The sequence below is a fragment of the Neopelma chrysocephalum genome, unplaced genomic scaffold (assembly GCF_003984885.1).
Source record: "Neopelma chrysocephalum unplaced genomic scaffold, ASM398488v2 Primary Assembly neopelma1_209, whole genome shotgun sequence".
Lineage (NCBI taxonomy): Eukaryota > Metazoa > Chordata > Aves > Passeriformes > Pipridae > Neopelma > Neopelma chrysocephalum.
The window spans coordinates 982,485-1,003,849 of NW_020897871.1; the positions used below are offsets into that span (position 1 = coordinate 982,485).

The following is a 21,365-nucleotide window of genomic DNA, read 5'->3' on the forward strand; positions in this document are numbered from 1 at the left end:
CTTTAAACATAATTGTTTGCATGAAACTAATGGCCACTACTCATCTTTGTACATATTCAAGACGAAAATTATAGTTTTGTGGCTCATTTGCAACTAAGCTCTCTGGTATGCCAGTAGTGTGCAGCCTGTGACTCTGGGCTAGATTTCTCACAACAGATTAACTGCCTGCCTGTGGAGTTCTCATACCATCACATTGTAAATTGGTTCTGTAAAAATCACAAATAATTTACCTACAGAAAATCTAGCACTTGTCAGGCATCTCAAGTCTTTTTGCATCTTTGATGTCAAGCAATTATTATAAACGCTATTAATGTGGACAATGTCGGGACTGGATTTTCTTTATAACTATCTGGATAACTCTAGGTGTAAAACAGTAGATAGACCTGAGTTGGTAAAGAAAATCACTGACACTTTTGTCTTGCATTCTAATCCAAGAGCAACATCCCTGGCTGGTTAAAGGTACCTTGGTCTGCCATCCCTTCACATCTCAGTATTTGAAAAAAAATGAGCTCTTATAGAAAGTTTAACAGTCCTTGAGGTACTTCTCACTAAACAACCTGGGATTTAAATCTTAGGTAAGTATAAGATTTTTTGAAAGTATTTGCATTAGTTTTCATTAAAAATATCCATAGATTACTAATTCAGAATGACAACAAAAGGTACTACTTAATTGAAATAGGATACATTAAATACACTTTCACTGAGATATTGCACATAGGTGGCCCATTTACATAGCTTTGTAGCTAATAATTTAATGCAGATTTACTAAAAATATGAATACCAGTATGTAAAATAGAAGATATTTTAAATATTCCTTGGGAAGAACTGTATTTTATGGAGTCACTGAAATATCAGACTTCCACTTGCGTATAAGTAAAACTCAAATGTTAATAAACTTTATAAAATTATAAATAAAAAGCCTCACTAGCAAATTCTAATCTAGACTTTTAAAAATATATCTGGATCACCTACCTATTAGTCATGCACACAAAAATATAGGCTATGAGTACAGTGTGCACACACTCACAGAGTAAGCAAAAAGATTTAGATTTGCACCTCGGTGGTATTTTACTGAATGATATACATATATAATACTCCAAAAATACTGTCTAACCATCCATAATGTACAGTTGCACGGGGCTCTAGAGAGGCACATTCTTTGTACACCGTTGACAACAGCCCTGAAATCACGAGTTTTACAGAGGAAGGTTGGTAAAGCATTACACGCACAGACAGGAACAAGGAAACAACCAGACGGGAGAGTTGACACTGCATAGAAAAAACACAGTCCAGGTCAGCACTGAAACAATGCAAAAACTGAACAAAATTGGGATGTTTGCTTTTAAGATTGTGTGTTTGTTTCTTTTCTTTTCTTTTTTTTTTTTCATTTTTGCTTTAACCCTTGCTTTTAGTCTCAATTATCTAAGTAGCCTGGACTTGTTTTGGTCCTACTGCAACGCCATTACAGTCGAGAATGTACTGTAAACAACCTTGAGGTGGTGGTCGCTGAGGTGGGATTTTGTTTGGCTCTGGCTCCTTTAGTGATCCACTCTGGAAAATACATTTGAAAACAGAAGAGAAAAAAAATTAGAGTAGCTTAGTTCCAATTTTCCACTAATTTGTCTTTATTTTCATTAGAAACCTCTTTAGTGTTGGGGCTGAACATACACTTGAAATTTATTCCAGATAACATTTTTTAATTTAGTTGCTGTCTGACATGATATATGAATCCTGGGCTAATCCAAAGCTCTTAAAAAAAGTGTTTTCTCTTTGCAGCATGTGATCACAACACAGGGAATGCCTGCTCAAACCTACCTCCATTTGTGCAAGGTCTTTCTCTTCAGTTCCTAGAACTGTGAATGACTTTTCTGTATCTCAGTACTTCTGCTCTGGTTTTTTTAGGATAGACTGACTAGGAAATGGATTTCAACAGATACCCCTGTGTAATTTAAGAAATAATTTATTTCTAACTCTGTTCACTTGTATCCACAAGTGTGAGCACAGCAGGGTGTTTTGCAGCGATAGTTTCACTTTGATTCACTGACTGTAAATGGGGACATGGTCTGCTCTAGGTTAAGTGTTTTGCTAAGCAGAATGAAAGAAGAAAGCAAACCCCACAGACAAATAATAAAAATAATTGAAATTACTTCATGCTACTCCATCTGACATGTTATTAGAAACACATGTAATACTTAACTTTTCAAAACAGGAGATTTATTTGGCAGTATCTTTTTCACATGTAAACTTGTTGAGAGGAAAAGATGGGCCTGAACCAAAACCTTGGAGCAGAACATCCTCCCATCTCTAATATTTTGAAATGTGAAATACGTTAAATCATTGGGCATAATAGCTTAGGGGTTTTTTTTCTCTTTAAGAATCCAGAAATTAAATTGCCATCTGTCAAGAGGGAAAACCCTCAGAATTTATTAAATAGTAAATGTAAAATCAATTAAACATGTTTCTTGCAAGGCTTACTGTTTTTTCCTGGTAGATTTGTAATTGATCTTATAACTACAGAATAAATCTTAGTCATTGAGCTGTGAATTCCTGCACAGCAATCCAGCACTTACAGTTTCAAATGTTACAAGACAACTCTCCATCACATGCAGCTGTTGCAAATTGCTTTGTCTGCTTCAGCTACATAAATAAAAGGACAGAGGACAGGTCTAAAACTCAAATTATTCAGTGTTACCAACCTTCAGAAGCCCAAATGAGGAATAAAAACGATACGTACAAACTCTGCTCCTTGTATGACCTGGCCCAGTTACATAGTTCTCGGTTAGCATCGTTGTGAGGATGAGGATAATACAGAAAATAAGAGAATTTTGTAAGGAAAGACACAGCCAGCAGAAATTTTTGTACTGCCTCAGTGTGGGTTAAAGTCCTCTCTGTCTTGTTTCCCTCCTTCCTCTAGTTTTCTGAACCACATGTAAAAGCTGCCGTGCTCTCCTCTGCATGTTGAGGACCTGGAGTGTTTGTGGGATCCACTCCGTAGAAACGCTCACTGGAACAATGTGCTTTTCCAGCAGGAGCTCCCTGGAGACCGGGGCAATCAGCCCACAGTGGAAACCTTGAAAAGCTGCCCTGGAGGAGCCAAGTCTTTTCCTATGCCATTGTTCTGGTGCACCTGGCAGCCTCCTCTGTGCCCGGGCACCGCAGAGAGCCCCCTGGGACACAGCCAGTGCTCCCAGAGGAAACCACAGGCACTGGGCCTAAGGAAGTCCAAGAGTTCTTTTCTGAAGCACCGAACAGACCAGGTGGCTTTGTCAGCAAGCACACGTAATATTTCATAATCACAAGGACTGTGATCACCATATGGTAGGCTTAGGCAGGGCCATAACCCAACCTGTGTGTTCTCTGCAGGGGCAGAGGGTGACTAGGAAGAACATGAGTGTTATCATTTTTCTCCTGAAACAAAAGATTATGTAGGTAAAATTCATGTTTTATTTAGAAACTGAAAACACAGGCTGGCAGTTTAAATTCACATCTACTTTAATGTTAAAACAACAACTGCAGGGCCTCTGTCTCCTCCATGCTTCGAGGATGAAGCAAATCGGCCATTTGTTCTTGCCCTGAAATGGTCTTGGGTTTTATCACACAACTGAAGTGACTTGGCCTGACAACACCAGCACTCATGCAACCTGCATATCTCCCCATCTTACAAAGAAATTATTTTATCCTAAATTAAGCTTTCAATAAACATTATAGGAGCTTGCTAATCCTTACCTAAACTCTTCTGAAAGTTTAGAGCCTTTGTGCATTTTCTGTTGAAGATGTATTTCCCCCTCTCCAGTCACTGACTGCAGCTGTCCTGATTTTACCACCCACACATCCTTTTTTTTCCACCAGATATCACCTGGTGCTTCCAGGAACCTCACCCACACTCCAGGCCAATCACATGGGTATATTACTTTGGCTAATTAGCCAACCCACCCAGGCTGACCCAAAAAGTCTAATTAGCATTACATTCCTAATTGAGAAATCTTACTCATGGTTTTTCAGTGGTCTGTAGTAATCCAGACCTTTTCATGAGTCTTTCTTTCAGACAGTCAGAAACCTTGATACTTGATATTAAAGACAGGCTTTGAACCAGCCTCATTTGCTGTCCCGAGCCAAGACCTTTAATAAAATCCAGGCTTCTTCTAAAACACCAGTTGTTGGCACATTAACTCCAGACTGTTCCTTCTCACCTCTCCAAGGTGCTGTGCCAATGTAATTGTGAGAGCTGCTCACTCCTCACAGGCAGCACAGCCTCTCTGAGCAGAGATGCTGGACCAGCCCTGTCCTGCAGATTTATTCACCCTTCTTGTTTTTTTCTGTTCTTCTTTGTTGCCCAGCCTAGAATCTCACCCTACTACCTCCTTTTAGCACAAACACGTTTTCCTGTAATACAGTTCTGATCTACAAACTTGCCTATTGCTGATTCATCCAATCAAACATTAAATGCAGCATATACCATGAAAAATGGCCCTTCATAGTTTCTTATCTGGATGCTCAAGGCTAAAGAGCAAAATTATCAGTATAAAAGGACAGTGTTTGGTATGGTTTAGGGTTACCCGAGCGAGGTGTGGTAACTGATGTCATAAGGAGCCTTTTTGGTTTTCATTTTATGGAACACAACTTTTATATCACATCCAAGTTCCCCAAAGAGAAGGGATTGCTGATGTTGACAGTAACATTATAAAGAACTGCTTATAGAAGCCCTCCTGTTCAAAGGGCTTTACTGTTTATATAACTATCCTAAAAAAATAAGGCTATACTTGTGGAAGCCTCTAAGCCACATGAATGCTGCAAATATACTCCAGTGATTTCTCAGCTCTGGGTATAAGAAGAGATGATTTGGCTGCATAAGGATCTTTAAGAATATTGGCTAATTACAGCCAAAGCAGAAACCCCACTACTTATCTAGAAGACAGATGCCTCTAGATTCATCTGTAACACTTTCTTCCTTTCCATACTTACCTGAAAGTCTCCTTAGAATTTTTGGGACAGAACTGGAGGAAAGAACTGTTTGTTCTACAAAACATATTGCATTAGAATTTGATCAAGGTATTACTTCCTTTTCTACCTTGTAGATTAGATCCATATTCACTTGAATTTTGAACAGTCTGAAGAACGCTGAAATGGGTGGGAGCAAAAGCAGCAACTTGGCAGGGAAATAGCCCTTGGGCAAAAGAGATGCTAAACAGAGACCCAGCAAAAATTGATTTTGATTTGGCTGAGTTTGAAAACTTTGTGAACTATAGTTGGAGCACGTATAGTTGGTTTTGGGTCTCGTTTGGTTTTCTTTGTAAGCCAAGGACAGAAGCTTTTCCTGGGTATTTCAATATTTGAAGGGAAAAGCCATATTTTTCAGGTCAAGAAGTAGAGGGATCAATTGAGAGCTGCCAAAATACGAGCTGAGTTAGATCTTGTAAAGGAACAAGACTAAATAGTAGAACAATTAAGCAATAGGAGAACTAAGAAAAAATGTGATTGCTAAGGAAAGAGGTAATTTAGATAGTTTAAGTAGGATGTCAACAGTAAATGAATGTTTGAAGTGTGACAGATTATGATAAATACAGGAGCAGGGGCAAGATGGCAGATGGGATAAAAGCTAAAAATGAGATGCAGGTAAAAATCAAACATTCTTCATCTCAGAAATTAAAAGCAGCTGACTCATGAAATACAGGATTCCACATCAGATCTCTCTAGCAATTGGGAATGTACAAGTTACACTGGAGAAGGTTAAACACTAATACTACAGGAATTAAACTAAGGGTAAGGAAGTGGCTGCTGAGGATATAGGCAGTTATTAAATAAAAAGTCATGGGAAGGATATAAGTGGGATTTAGAACTCAAGTAGAATATTCATTAATTAAGCTGGCAAAAAGAAGGAGGATTGTGATCCTAAAAGCTGTAGATATACAGAGCTGGAAGACCATAGGACCAAAATAACCTAAAGAAAGAACAAAATTGATGCGTGAAGTTACAAAAAAAAAAAAGGAAAAAAACCCTTAAATGTAATGTCCAAAATAACTTGTTTATGGCATAATAACATGTATCTGTCAGAAATGCAGAGCTCACTAACTGAAATCTAATGGGAAGGATTTGTGCAGTGAAAAAATCAGAATCTCATCACACGTTCAGTGAAGTGTTTGCAGGAGGTGTGAGACATGATGCTGGGTATCACTGACATCAGTCCTGCTCAGGAAAGCTGAATGTAAACTGAGCTGGCACAGAAAAGTGCTATTAAACTGCCCGGGCAGACAGAAGAGGCTCTGCCTCCAGCATTTGGAGGAATATGTCTTGCTTGGTTTAGTAAAAGGAAGGCTTGGACACAGTACAGTTGCTTTTTATAAACATGTTGTGCTGGTAAAGAACTAGAGGCAGAAAAACAAGCCAAAGGACAACGCAAACCAAGAAGAAATGTCTATAAACTGAATAAAACCAGGCTGGAAATAAACACATATTGTATAATGGAGTAAAGCAGTGAAATCCTGAAAGTGGCTTTCTGATAGGGAGCACCCAAAAATACAAAACTCTTTAGGAACTTGTTGCTTCCTGCTTTATACATTTAATGTGCAGTGAGTGTGGCAGGGAGGCTTTCTGGTTGCTGGTCAAGACCTTACTCTATTTCAGGTGAATCTGGGACAAATGCTGTATCTGCTTCATTCCAGTGGTGCTGAACAGGACTACAAAGGTTTTGCTATTTATTGTGTTATATATTCCCTGTGGACTGAGAAAGGCAGTGAAACAGTGACAGCCACAATGGAGAGGTGTGTTTATACAGCACACGGTAAAAAGAATCCACCCTCACATTGTCTAGTGCAGGGGGGGCACTTAGAGGAGAGTTGGCTCCTGCTTTTCACAGTTTTCTGGAGTACCAGTGTTCAGCCTTGGAAATCCGTATGGAAAAGACACTCTCAGCAAAACTGATGCCAGCCTAGAGTTTCTTCATGTTGAAGTTGTGATAAAGAATTCAAAAACTTAGAGCAGCTTTTGTTATTGCTCAACCAGCTTTCAAATCCTGTTAAGGTCTTCCACTGAATGGGAAGGAAAATGACTGCTCAGAGCAGAAAACAAGCTATGCAGCACAATTTTTACTTGGAATAGTATTTTAAAAATGCACTGAAAAGGGCACTTTTTTTTTTTAAACATCAAAAAGTATTCTAACTTAGATTTCACAGACCAAGTGCTTTCCATTGCTAGGTAACTAATTACTTACTAGACAATAGTTTCCATCTAGAATATTTGTCCACAGTGTCTTAAAAATCATAGAATCATATAATGGTATGGGTTGGAAGGGACCTTAAAGATCATCTGTTTCCAACCCTCTGCCAGGTTGTCAGGGAAGGTGAGTACCCTGGTAGGTACTCACTGCTGTCAACATGTACACTCCAGGATTTTCCCTGAGAGAACGAAACATCTGACTTCCCATTGGCCATTCCAGCCCTATTTTCTATGATAAAAATAATCCCACCCCCCAAGGAGATGAGGCTTCTAAAGGAAAAGTAGGATGTTGACTTAGTAGGGAAAAAGACTTTCTGAAGTAGCATCGCTTGTCGAAGCTGGTTGGTCCCTTCCACTGCCAATCAATAATTCTAATGAACAAGGATGCAGCTCTTTTATTGCAGCTCTTGCTTGAAGAAGCCAGATTTCCCCTTCTGTTTTTTGTACAGGGAACATTAAAAACTCACAGTTGCACAGCACTTTTCATGCAGCTCTTTCCAGCGAAAAAATTGCTCCCCACAGATATGGAAGGAATGTGGAGTATGGGATAGGAACGAGCTCCCCCATGTGCTGAGACTAAATGAGTGTGCTGCATGTTTTTACCAGGGAAAGAGCTCACAGATAGATGGAAAGGCAAGGAAAAGGGGCACAGCAGGTCTGGGAGACCATCCAGTTCCTGGCCAGTTAAATTTCCTCACACCTTTCCCAGGGTACACAGGTACACAGTGGATAAGGTACTCTTTGGGGCTTGACGGTGTCAAAATCCTGTGCTGAGATCTGAAGCTGTAAGGTTTTGACCCTTGGATCCAGGGACTATGGCTCTGGCTAATGCTGTGCTGTATCTGTTTCTCCAGTCTTAAAAAAAAAAAAAAGGTTATTATTATTACCATTTTTAAATATGGGCTGGCAAGTGATCCTTGCATGAACAGGAAGAGCTTAAGATCTGCAGAACTTCACCTTCAGCCACCAAGATCCATCATTACTGGATCCATTCAGAATTGAAGTTTATGCTTTGAAAAAGGAAAGTCAGGCAAAAAGGTGTTGGAGCCGACTCAAGTCCAGTGTCATAACCCACATTTTATTTTACTAGTTCTGTATCAGAGCAGTGGAGTGGGAGGAGGCACAGGAAGGAGGGAGAGACTTGAGCTCTCCCCCAAATAAAAGTGAAGTTCAGAACTCTGGTATGAACAGAGCAGAACAACCACCCATGGTGCTTCTTTTCCTGCTCCTCGTGGTGCTGCACAAGTCCACAGCCACACACAGGGGGTACCAGTGGCTGGTCTGAGCTCTGATGAGCTCCCTGAGTCTCTCCTAGAAGTTGAGAGACACTGGAGGAGGATATTTAAGCAGCTGAAGACAAGTTTGCTCTCCTGGCAGCCAGACAGATGGAGCCTGGTCCATCACCAGATTCCAGTGTTGGAAGTGTGTGTGTGTGGGCTGCTTATTTTTTTTCTATGGACAAATCAAGAACATTTGAAAATGAGCTGCTCTGGTTTGGATACTTCCATAATTTCTCTTGGTGCTTATCCTTGTTTAAAAATTTTGACGCATATTTAGCACATGGTCCCTATTCAAAATAAACTGCAGTGATTGCTGGGGAGAGCAGCAGAATCCTTGCAAGTTAAACATGAAGTAAAGCCAAACCACTTTGCTTAACAGGTTATGATTTAAAGGTCAGAGAAATCAAACAGAAAAGTCAAGTGGAGACAGGGAATAATAACAAAAAAAGTAGAGAGGAAACACCCACAACAGTGGGGAAACAAAGGGAGACCAAGGAAGAGTCTCCAAAAAAAAGATATTTCTGTTAGGTCCAGCTTAAAGAAACAAAATCAGAGAGTAAAAATAGATGAAAAATCAGATAAAATATAAAATCAAAGTATGTTATGTGATAGTAATTATAGCACTAAGACAAAGTAGAGAGATCTAACTTGGACTCACTCTCCTGTTCTGCTTGTGTAAGTGGCAGCTATTGCCTGTTCTCTAGCGATGGAATTACTGCTTCCCTTGTTTTGATTTGGAAAAGGCTGGAGTTTGCTCTGTAATGGAATGAAGACAATTTTTGAAGTTTCAAAAAAAATGCCTGTGGGAGCAAAAAGCATTTCTCACAGAAGTCTACTAAGAACAGAGAGACTACTCCATAGTGGTGGGCTCATTATTACTTAAAAACCAGTTGTTTTCTTTCTTCTTGAGGGGAGTGACCATGGAATTCAGAATCCTAAATACCACTGGCAGACTGGGAGATTATCACAAGATCATCTGGCAGAAGATAACAAAAAAGTTACCAAAAGAATAATTTTGTTGCGTGAATGAAGACAAAAAGAGAACAGTATTGTTCTTATATAAAATAAATGTGGAAAAGTATGGATTAAGTAGTAATAATTGTTTTGTTTTTTCAGTTTTAGCACTTTGTTGCCTTCTGTATTATAAAATTAGCACTAAGGCTAAGTCACTTTATCCCACAGACAACTGAAGTTATCCAAGTCATTCTGGGCCTGAAGCTTGAACCTGTCAGGGTGCCTGGGGGCTTTTTCCTTTGGGCTTCTCACCTAATGAGTATTTTGTTAGCAACCCCTTCTCTTACCAAGCTTTGCTCAGCTTCTCTGCAGGGATCATATTTTTTTTCCAGGTATACTGCTGGTGATGAGCATTCAATATATTCAGAAATAAAAAAACTAATCAGGCTACACCCAGAAAGCTTTCTTTCATTTGGACAAATTTCTGTTGATGTCTGTAGTAGAAATTTTGACCAAACAATTCTAAACCTTCAATATATGCCCTTCATATGTTCTCCTATAGTCTACAGGTCATCAGATCCTCTCAGAAAGGGCACTATTAACTAGGTCTTGGAACATTACTTTGAAACAAGCCAAGAAAAATAAGTAATTATTAGTGTTTTGATTTAATAACTCGTTTAATGGATACATTCACAGTTAACATCCAAAAGCATTTATGTAGAGTTTTATCACTAGGACATACCCAGGAATTTACCTGTGACTCCTGCGCAGAGGGAGACTCAGTAAGGAACAGAAGTGAGCAGTCCATCTGTACCTCCCTTAGCAATCACTCCATCTGCTGTTTCAGGAGCTCAGGAAGTATTTTGGAATAGGTCACTTTCACTTTCATGATCACCTTATTGGTAAAATCTCTGCTGAGCATTTGTATGTTATCTCCCATTAGTTTTTAATTACTGTCAACATTAAAAGTCTTAGGATTTATTTTCCTGCATGAACTTTGCTTATATATTTTAATAGATTAGAATACCTGCATGCCAAGTTCAAATGTTTCAATTACATCAAGCTTTCTGTAATGAAACAGTGACTGTTTTAAATATACAGATATCCTTCAGCCAGCAGTTGAAGTCTGAGTCCCTGCCTCTGTCACACACAGAACACCTGCCCTAAATAGGGGTCATATTCAAAGATGGAAAAAACAACCTCGATGTAGGAAAAAAGAAAGGTGTAATTTTATACTTGTGACAAATAAATTTTACTGGATGAAGTGTGCCTCAAATGTAGCCTTTTACCAGGATGTGGTGAGCTCAGGCTCCATACATGTTTATTTTCTGCTCTTCTTAATTCCTGATGTTTCTATTAGGATCTAAAAGAGTTATAGCTGTTTTTCTTATGTTTTCACAAACATAAAGTAATTAAGAAGTTAAAAAACCCCTTTGATTAAAATAAGCATCTTCCCTTCCAACTACACAAAGATAAACATTGTGTATATATATATATATACACACACATATATATGTACATATTGAGAGCATATTAAAATATATATATTAAAATATATCCCATATTTAAATAATAAAGTTAATGAAACAAATACATTAAAATAGCATTTATTATTTGTAAGATATATAGCCAATATCTTGTTTAACGTGATACAGCTTCTGTAATATGATATAATACATTGTAGTAGCAAATGAGAGAGAACTCCCCAAATCATTTATCCCACAAGAGAAGAAGCCACAAGATGTCGCTGGGATGCAAATAACCCAAACGCTGTGGGAAAGAGGTCACTGCCTTCCCCCCTGCAAGAAGAGGTGGAATATGACAGACTCAGGAATGGCTTTTGACTTCAATAACCTTGGCAAGGTTTTGCACTCCGTGCTCTGTGATTTGTATGTCCCAGCAGTATTTCCCTTGCTCTTTATGCGTTTTGCTGCCAATGTTTTAAATTCTCTACCAAGATATTTAGGAAGGCATCTTGCTGCTGCCTTTTTTTTCCTTTAAGTCATGGCAATAACTCTATAAGCATTTAAATATGAAACACAATTTGCATTGATTTAAAAGAACTTCCTTGCAGGTGGACAGGGTAAGTGGTAAAGAAGCACTGGGTGTTGTTTGAGGCATTGATGGTTGTCAAAGTTCCTACAGACCTTCTGAGGTAAACAGTGAACAGAGAAAACCTTAGTGATTTCTAATGCAGACTATAGAAGGTGCTCAGTTAGTCTCTATGCAGCTTGTTTATTGCCAAGCTGTATTGCTCTGTTTATCAGAGTAACCTGAATTTTTATTTTTTTAATTACAGAGTGATATAGTAATAGTATTACCATACTAAAGTATTATTGATATTAATATGAATTCAATTATAAATAAATTAGAAATATAAACATATATAAAATACGGAAATTACATTTTACATACTTAATATTAATTAAAATGTTAAAGTAATACAGAGTGATATAGTTTTTTTATTACAGAATGATACAGTAAAATCCTGTCTAGACTTTCTCCAGTGCCTCTGTGCTGCCTTGCTCAGAGCAAAGAGGAAGTCAGACTCTTGAATGTGTTTAAGATGTTATTCCACAAACCTGGGGACATCAGTTTTATGGTCACATGATGCCATAGCAGCCATTTATCCCCTATTTAAATCTCTTCCTAAAAGAAAGAAATACCGTACGCATGGTTTTGGGGGTCATTAGATCATTTAGCAACCTTCTTAAGGCAAGATGTTCTTCAACCCCTCCTGCTGCCTGTTAGAATAGATCTCACTATTCACCTTCACCACACAGAATGTGTTCTTTTAATTTGTTTGTTTTAGGCAGCCTTTCCTTCCAGACATAAAAGATAATTCCTGGTGCTGGATGAATGGCCTGGCTAAAGCAAGATTCAGTGTGAGGGATCTGAAGGATAATACAAAGCTGTGGGAAAACTGCAAGTCATGGCCCTGTTCCTCTTCTCCTAATCTATGGATACAGTTGAGGTGAATCTCTACGAGACTGTGAAAGGAGAAAATAGAGATAGGGTCCACACCTCAAATTTAGTGCAGAGTTTACTTCTAAAAAGCAGAATAATACTGAATTCTATACTTCCATATAACTCCATGATGAGATCCTTTCCAATTAAATGCATTCCCCTTCAGTTAAGGTCAAAGTAACCATATCTTCTGGTCATCATAAAAGCTTCAGTGATTTGAAACAAGTTGCTGCTCATCATAAGTAGTTTGTTTCAAAAAAACCTTAAATGCAACAGATGGAAGGTAACAGAACTGTGACTGCTCCTATGGAAGCCCAAGAACAGGGAGTTTGTTAATGGTTTGCTTTTCTCTCTAGAATTAGTACTTTTTGTTATTTACACTGTGCTGACATTTGGTTCAATTTTCTCTCTGAACATAGAAGAATAAAACTGGATAAAACTGCTTGGCTCCAGCAACATCACATGAGGGGTCAGGGAACAAAGAATGACATGGGTTTATTTTTGGGTTATTACAACTGTGCTAATCCTCTCTTTTAAACCAAAAAGAGCCAGGATACAGGTGGGAATGCTGTGCTCTTTGTGACGTCACGTCACTTTGGTCTTGTGTCTCTGGTGCACAAATTCCTTCCTTCCATTAAGAATAATAAATTCCTTCTTCTTTTGTGGATAATGCAATGTAGTCTCTGCAGAGGAGAGCTGAATTAACATTTCCCTGACAGGATTTTCCTCAGCTTCAGCTTCAACATGACCATCACCACTGGCATTGTGTGATAACGTGCATGGACAGTGTCATACCCTCTGCAGAATTTAGTTCAGCACAAGTCATATCCTGACTTGAGCAGATGTTTGACCATTATTGTTTAATATACAAATGCTGGTACAGAAAGAAGCCTAAACCAGCCTGCACTGAGCAACCTCCTGCAGGGCTCTGCAGACCCAGGCAGCAGGACTTTGGGCAGTGGTCTTTCCTATCAACAGATGGAGGCAGTGAGGAGTAGTTCCCCTGGTGAGAACACTTCACTGGGTAGTTCAACCTACTGGTTTGGTTTTTAGGAAAGACTTAAAAAAGGCTTCTCTAGAGATCTCTCAAAAGTATGCAAAGACATTACAAAAAGTGGAAATTTAGATTTCCATCTTTTAAATGCTGCAAGTAGAAAAAAAGTGAAAAATTTTAAAATCGTGTTCTTAGATCAAGTTCTATTATGTATTTTCAGCATGGTTTACGGTAAAACAAGCTGTAATGTTTTTAAATTAATAGAAACCATTTCATTTTTTGAAAGGTTTTTTTGACTGTAATTAGTTTTAAGATAGACCTTCTCTGAGTCCAAGCCTCCTCCTGCACAGCTTCACTGCCCTCTGTGCACCAGTAGAACCTGCTACAGAGTCTGTGCAAGTGTTTATAGATAAATAAAGAAATATGTAACATATATTTTAAAAATCTTGATATATCTGATACCTCAGATTATAGATTTAATGGTCTAAGAATCACAGGATCTGCCCCTCTGAGGTTTCCCTTTGGAATTTGCTCCTTTTGGCACTCAGACAGGGAGAACTTTGTCAGCCTTCATAACACATTGCAAAGCCAATCATTTCCACCAAGATTTGGCTGCACAGCACTAAACAAAGGCCTATTTTCCTAATCATTGATTTGTTTTCTGATGGATGGTTAATTGGAATAGTCCTGACCATTGTGGGCAGTTATGAACTGAAGGATGTTTTGTGCACGATGCACCCAGTGCTACAGGAGCGAGCAGATTGTAAATACTTTTTAAAAGCCCACACAGATAATAAGGGAATTCAAAACATGGCACAACTGTAGCTGTAAACCAAAGTAGCAAAACACACCAATTACTCTTTGATATCTCTTACTTTGGTTTCTAAGACCACATGTACACATGCATGTAGTTGACTTGGGATAAATTACTGGCTTTGCATTTTATGTGACCTGTAGAAATGGGCAATGTCCCCCTGCCCCACAAATAAATGGACTGTGTTTCCCAAGAACAGGATTAGAAAAGGAGAACACTGCTCAAAGATGAAAAGGGGCAGATTGTTTTAACAGACTGATTTTATTCTTAGCAAAACAACCCAGCTAAAAATTAACTGCACATGATGAGAAATCTGCTTTAAATACTACAGAGCTGTTTCATGGTTGTCCCTTAAAGCTGGGAAGATTAGGGGGCATTTGCAAATAGACTCTTCTGTAGTAATTCAGATCCTATTTCCCTGTCCTAAACTGGTGGATCATATAACAAGGTCAATTCTAAGGAAGCAGAGCCTGATTAACTGAGAAGAAAATTAAAAGATATTGTAAGTATTCTGAAGGCATATCTCTGGTTTTGGTCAACTGCAATCCAGAATTTAAGGATAGGATACAGAAAAGAAGATTAATGTTGAATAACATCCTGTTGCCGTTAGCAAGGGCTGAATCCCTCAGTAATAACCTAAACTAAATAGAAACCTACCAGAAATCCATCAGATAGACAGAATATTATCTTTGGATACATTCAAAATTTTTTTGTTTAAGAGGGAAAAAAACCATTCAATGGACATGCTGAGTGACAGCAACGATCCAGGAATTTAGGAACCTTCTGCAAATGTTCCTTGTGCCCTATTTTCATTCTGGACTTAGGTAGGCAGTTTTTCTTTGGAAATAAGTGAGAACTTTTTTTACATACAACAAATAGCCAGTTTCTTCGGATGACCCCAGTAACCGTAAATGTTCCTCCTCCCTTGCCCTCTCTGAAATCCAGGAAAGCATGCTGACTCAAGAACTTCTATTTTTTCCCCAAAATGTGAATTATCAAATATGAATTTATTTATGTTACAGTAATGTCTGTTATTGGTTTAAATTTTTATTTATATTGACTTGTATTGCCTGGGAAACTCTAAATTTGACTCTTTGCTTCATTTTAATATATGGATAATTTACTAGTCCTGAAAGAAGCTATTTTGGCATAAGTTGATTTATTTTTTTCCCTCCTTGTCTTTCTTTTTTCATCCCTTTACAATGGACTTGAGTCATGTTGGATGGAAACTTCTCCATTGTATGTGGTTCCGTGGTTGAAACAATTTTGTGCTTAGTTTCAAGTGGCCCTATTATAAATAGAAGCCACACCACTTTTTTATGTGGGCTGGTGTATTTTTGTATCTTAAAGCATGATGATATATTTGAACAACAAATTAGTCATTCTGCCTCAAGAACTAGTCTGTCTGAGGTATGCCACAAAATTGTTTTCAAATTGTTTACCTGGTGTGGAGCCTACTGGAAGTAAAAATAGATTCTTGATTTAGGCTTGGTAACTCCTGTATTACAGTTTAGCTTATTCTGTTCCTTCACTGATCCCCGTGGAGCTGTGCTGGTCCAGAGCAGCAACACATCCTTACTGGTTATGGCCAGAGTGATTTTCCTCTTATTGTATGCACAACTTCTCTGGACAACCTGTTCTAGTTTCTTACCAACCTCACCATAAAGAATTTCTTCCTTATATCCAATCTAAATCTACCCTCTTTCAGTTTAAAACTATTACCTTGTCACTACAGTCTTGGTTAAAAAAAGGGGCTTACAAGCCCTTTTTATGTACTGAAAGGCCTCAGTAGTGTTTCCCTGGAGCCTTCTCTTCTGCAGGTGAACACCTCCTGCTCTCCCAGCTTGTCTCCAGAGCAGAGGGGTTCCAACCCTCAGAGCATCTTTGTGGCTTCTTCTGGACCTGCTCCAACAGGTTCACGTCCTTATGTTGGGAGTCCCAGAGCTGGAGGCAGCTCTGCAGAGTGGAGAAGAGGGGGAGAATCACTTCCCTCGACCTGCTGGTCACCGTTTGGATGCAGCCCAGGACACAGTTGGCCTTCTGGGCTGCAAGTGCTCATACCTAGTTTTCCATCCCCAAGTCCTCTTGGCAGGGCTGCTCTCAATCAATTCATCACCCAGTCTTGGTGACAGTGGGGAACTGCCAGGGCCCAAGTGCAGGACTCTGCCACCCAGGTCCCCCTGGCTGGCAACCCTTACCTCTACAGAGTCTGCATGCACCACACAGCTTGGTGTCATCTATGCCATTAAAAAAGGTGTCAAACAGCACAGACCCTCCAGGGTCACCACTTGCTACTGGTTTCCATTTGAACACCGAGCCATTGATAACTGAGAACAGACATCTGCCCTAATATTCCACCCATCAAATCCATACTTCTCCAATCTAGGAGCAAAAATTTTATGTTCTCAGAGCCTTTTACGAAAACGCCGCGGTCCCTGAAGTTATTTTAAACTATCAGTAAAATAAACTTCACATTTTGTAAGCACGGAAATGGCAACACAAAGATGATTTCCAAAGCTTGAAAGCCTGCAAGCAAGGCCAGGGCCAGAATTCTGCATCCCCACACTGTAATTGCCAGGCTATACAAGATAAAATACGTGAAGTGCATCTATTTGCAACCTTTGGCACGCGTTTTCCAGTATGCTAAAAATATTTCAGGAGTTTTTTAGATTTCTCAGGTATTTTCATGTACTGCAGCACATACAAAAAAAGATTATAATGTAATTAATTTCTCACAGGAACAACAAGAATTATTATCTTAATATTCTTTCTGACATCCTCAGGGCAAAGGTTGTCCATGACTGTGCTTCTTATTATTTCCATGATATTTTATACATATGTAACTGAAAGGAAACAGTACAAATTCTAGTAATTCACTGAATCCACAGTTATCATTTCCTGGTAGAAACACTCCAATACTTGCACTTCTTGATTATACCTGGAGACAATCTCATTTAAATATGACAAACTGATAAAACATGTTGATAAGATCTTGTAGTTCCAGGTGTCTGCATGGTTTTCCAGCCAATTTCTTTGAGGAAAATTTTGAGCTTAAAATTATATATCAAGATGCTGCATTTTAAAAGTAAAAGTTTCCTACCTGAGGCTGCTGAGTGGCAGTGGGTCTCTGAGGAGATGGAATAGGAGTTTTGGACAACATTTGGTTCATTTTGCTTACGACCAGCTCAGTTATGTGCTGCCTGTCTTCGGTCTGGTGCTCCCCGATCAGAGGCATCGCACAGTCCATGACCTGCAAAATGAATCAGCAGCTACAGAGGTGGCACAAAGGAAACTTCTTCCACAGCTGTGTGGAATGTCAGGTCATCTATTTACTTAATTGTTTTTAACAGAAGTCAAATACCAGCTGTAGAAATGGTATGTGGCTCATTCCATGTTCATGAGCTGAATTAGAACAGGGAAATGCAAAGTAGAACTTCCAGCTTCCTAAATATTTGTACGATTTTGCTAGGGAAGGCTGGATCCCTATTGATTCACAAAAAAATTTAAATAATACCTTGTTGTTATTGATACCCTTTTTCAAAAACTAGTGTGGTGGCAGTGCAGCTGATGCAAAGAAGAAGTAAGAGTTTCTACAAAGAAAGGAGGATAGCAGAGAGCAAAATAAAAATGTGCACATTTCCATTCTAAATGTGACAGGTTAATAGTGTTCAGTGGTTATTTATTGCAGCTATTGAGGTCAATAAAACTAATACTGAACCCACTTCAGTGGGTTACAAACATTTGTTATTTCTCCAGAATATTTGTTATTTCTCCAGTGTATCTACTTTTGCCACATCTGTGTTTGTTTCAGGGGAAATAAAAGCATAACATAATAACCCCAATAATTATTCACAATGGCACTGGATGTTCTTATTTCAAAAAATAATAGGATTTAATTTACTTTTGAGAAATGGCAATCCTTTTGCCATGTGCATCAAGACTATTCAGAAGCAGGTGAAGGTACGTCCATGTCACCTGCAGGCCTGTACTCTGGTGTTTTTCACAGGGATGGGTCCCAAGGGACGCCCATATCTCCACTTTAGGGACAATGGTTGAGAGCCTCAAGGTACTGACTACAGAAGTACAAGATGAACAGAAGAAACTTAGAGAGGAGATGAAGGAAAACAGCTTCCATGTGTCACCAGTGCAAACCAGAGCCTCTGAAGTCAGAGCCAGACATTCCTCAGTTAGAGAGAGCAGACAGACGAGCTGAAGGAGAGAGAAAAAGGGAAGCCCATGAGAGTAAGTGCAGTATCTCAGGGACAAGGGTCTGACCCGCTAGAAGGTTCTTCCTGAATGTATTCACAGGGAAAGGGCTGTGATGGCCCCAACCAAGACCAGTGTTAGAGGGGCCCTGCCTCTAGCCAGGTAGAGGCACAGGACAACCGTGTCTATTGGACTGTGTGGGTCAGATGGCCTGGCACGTCAGACCCACAAGAACACAAGGCATAGTTGACACTGGCCCTCAATGCATGTTAATGCCCTCAGGACATGTGGGACCAGAGACTATTTCCATTTCTGGGGTGACTGGAGGGTCTCAAGAGTTGACCATGGTGGAAGCTGAGGTGAGCTTGACCGGGAAAAACTGGCAGAAACACCCCATTGTGACTGGTCCAGATGCCCCATGTATCCTGGGCATTGACTGTCTCAAGAACGGGTACTTCAAGGACCCCAAGGGACATAGATGGGTTTTTGGAATAGCTGCTGTGGAGACAGAGCTAAGCAGGTGAATTCGTTACCTGGTCTCTCGGAGAGCCCTTCTGCTGTGGGACTGTTGAAGGTTGAGGAACAGCGAGTGCCAATCACCACCACAATGGTGCATCGCCGGCAGTACCGGACGAACCGAGACTCTGTGATCCCCATCCATAAGATGATCCGTGAGCTGGAGACCCAAGGGGTGATAAGTAAGACCCATTTACCCTTCAACAGTCCCATCTGGCCCATGCGTCAGTCTGATGGAGGATGGAGATTGACTGTGGACTATCGTGGCCTGAATGAAGCCACCCCACTGCTGAGTGCTGCTGTTCCAGACATGTTGGAGCTCCAGTATGAGCTGGAGTCCAAGACAGCGAGGTGGTACACCACTGTTGACATCGCAAATGTGTTCTTCTCCATCCCCTGAGCAGCAGAGTGTAGGCTGCAGTTTGCTTTCACATGGAGAGGTGTGCAGTACACCTGGAACCGACTGCCCCAGGGGTGGAAACACAGTCCCACCATCTGCCATGGGCTGATCAAGGCCACACTAGAGAAGGGTGAGGCTCCAGAACACCTGCAGTACATTGATGACATCATTGTATGGGGGGACACAGCAGAGAAGGTTTTTGAGAAAGGAGAGAAAATCATCCAGATCCTCCTGGGAGCCGGGTTTGCCATAAAAAAGAGTAAGGTCAAGGGACCTGCCCGAGAGATCCAGTTCCTGGGGGTGAAGTGGCAAGATGGACATGGTCAGATCCCAACAGAAATCATTGATAAGATCACAGCAACGGCCCCACCGACCAGCAAGAAGGAAACACAAGGTTTTCTGGGTGCCATAGGTTTCTGGAGGATGTACATCACCGAGTACAGCCAAATCGTAACTCCTCTCTGTCTGGTAACCCACAAGAAGAATGATTTCCAGTGGGGCCCCGAACAGCAGCAAGCATTTGAACAGATCAAGCAGGAGATTGCCCACACTGTAGCCCTTGGGCCAGTCAGGAGAGGACCAGATGTGAAGAATGTACTCTATTCTGCAGCTGGGGATAAGGGTCTCTCCTGGAGCCTCTGGCAAAAGGTGCCTGGCGAGACCCGAGGCCGCCCACTTGGATTCTGGAGCCGAAGCTACAGAGGATCTGAAGAGAAGGAGATCCTAGCAGCTTATGAAGGAGTGCAAGCTACCTCAGAGGTGATTGGCACAGAAGAACAGCTCCTCCTGGCACCTTGACTACTGGTGCTGAGCTGGATGTTTAAGGGAAAGGCACCCGCTCCGCATCATGCCACTGAGGCTACATGGAGTGAGTGGATCACTCTGCTCACGCAGCGCGCCTGCACTGGGAATCTGAATCGCCCTGGGATCCTAGAAATCATCACGAACTGGCCGGAAGGTGAGAGTTTTGGTCTAGCAAATGAAGAAGAAGGAGAGCAGGTGGTACTGGCTGAGGAAGCCCCACCGTAAAATCAACTACCAGAGGAAGAAACACGCTATGCCCTCTTCACTGACGGTTCCTGTCGCATTGTAGGAATGAAACGTAAATGGAAAGCAGCTGTATGGAGCCCCACCCGACAAGTTTCAGAAGCTACTGAAGGGGAAGGAGAATCGAGCCAATTCGCAGAGCTCAAAGCTGTCCAGTTGGCATTGGACATTGCTGAACGGGAGAAGTGGCCAAAGCTTCTGACTCGTGGATGGTGGTCAATGCTCTGTGGGGGTGGTTGGACAGATGGAAGAAGGCCGACTAGAAAGGCAGAGGGAAACCCATCTGGGCCACTGATATGTGGCAAGACATTGCTACCCAGATAGAGAAGCTGATTGTGAGAGTCCACCATGTAGACGCCCATGTGCCCAAAGGCCAAGCCAACGAGGAACATCGCAACAATGAACAGGCAGACGGAGCTGCACAAGTCGAGGTGTCACAGGTGGATCTGGACTGGCAGCACAAAGGAGAGTCGTTCCGAGCACAGTGGGCCCATGATGCTTCAGGCCATCAGGGCAGAGATGCCACCCATAGATGGGCACGAGACCGAGGGGTGGACTTAACCAAGGACATTATTTCCCAGATTATCCATGACTGTGAGACCTGCGCTGCCATCAAACAGGCTAAGAGACTGAAGCCCCTATGGTATGGTGGACGTTGGAGTAAGTATAGATACGAGGAGGCCTGGCAGGTTGATTACATCACACTGCCACCAACCCGCCAAGGTAAGTGCTATGTACTCACCATGGTGGAAGCCACCACTGGATGGCTGGAGACGCATCCGATGCCCCACACCACTGCCAGAATTACCATCCTGGGCCTTGAAAAGCAAGCCCTGTGGCAACATGGCTCCCCAGAGCACACTGAGTCAGAAAATGGGACTCATTTCAAGAACAGCTTAGTTACCACCTGGCCAAAGGAGCATGGCATCGAGTGGGTGTACCACATCCCATACCAGGGAGCATGGCATCGAGTGG

General features: G+C 40.8%; 1 protein-coding gene across 1 annotated transcript in view; it reads right to left on the minus strand.

Annotated features, from left to right (window-relative positions):
- The window catches only part of SYN2 (synapsin II), a 175,226-nt gene that overhangs the window by 6,502 nt on the left and 147,359 nt on the right, over positions 1 to 21,365 (minus strand). Inside the window, exons 10-11 of the mRNA XM_027703173.1 lie at positions 17,322 to 17,471; positions 1,491 to 1,551 (exon numbers count right to left, since the gene is read on the minus strand). Of these exons, the coding sequence (XP_027558974.1) occupies positions 1,491 to 1,551; positions 17,322 to 17,471 (211 nt within the window). The remainder of the gene's footprint in view (positions 1 to 1,490; positions 1,552 to 17,321; positions 17,472 to 21,365) is intronic.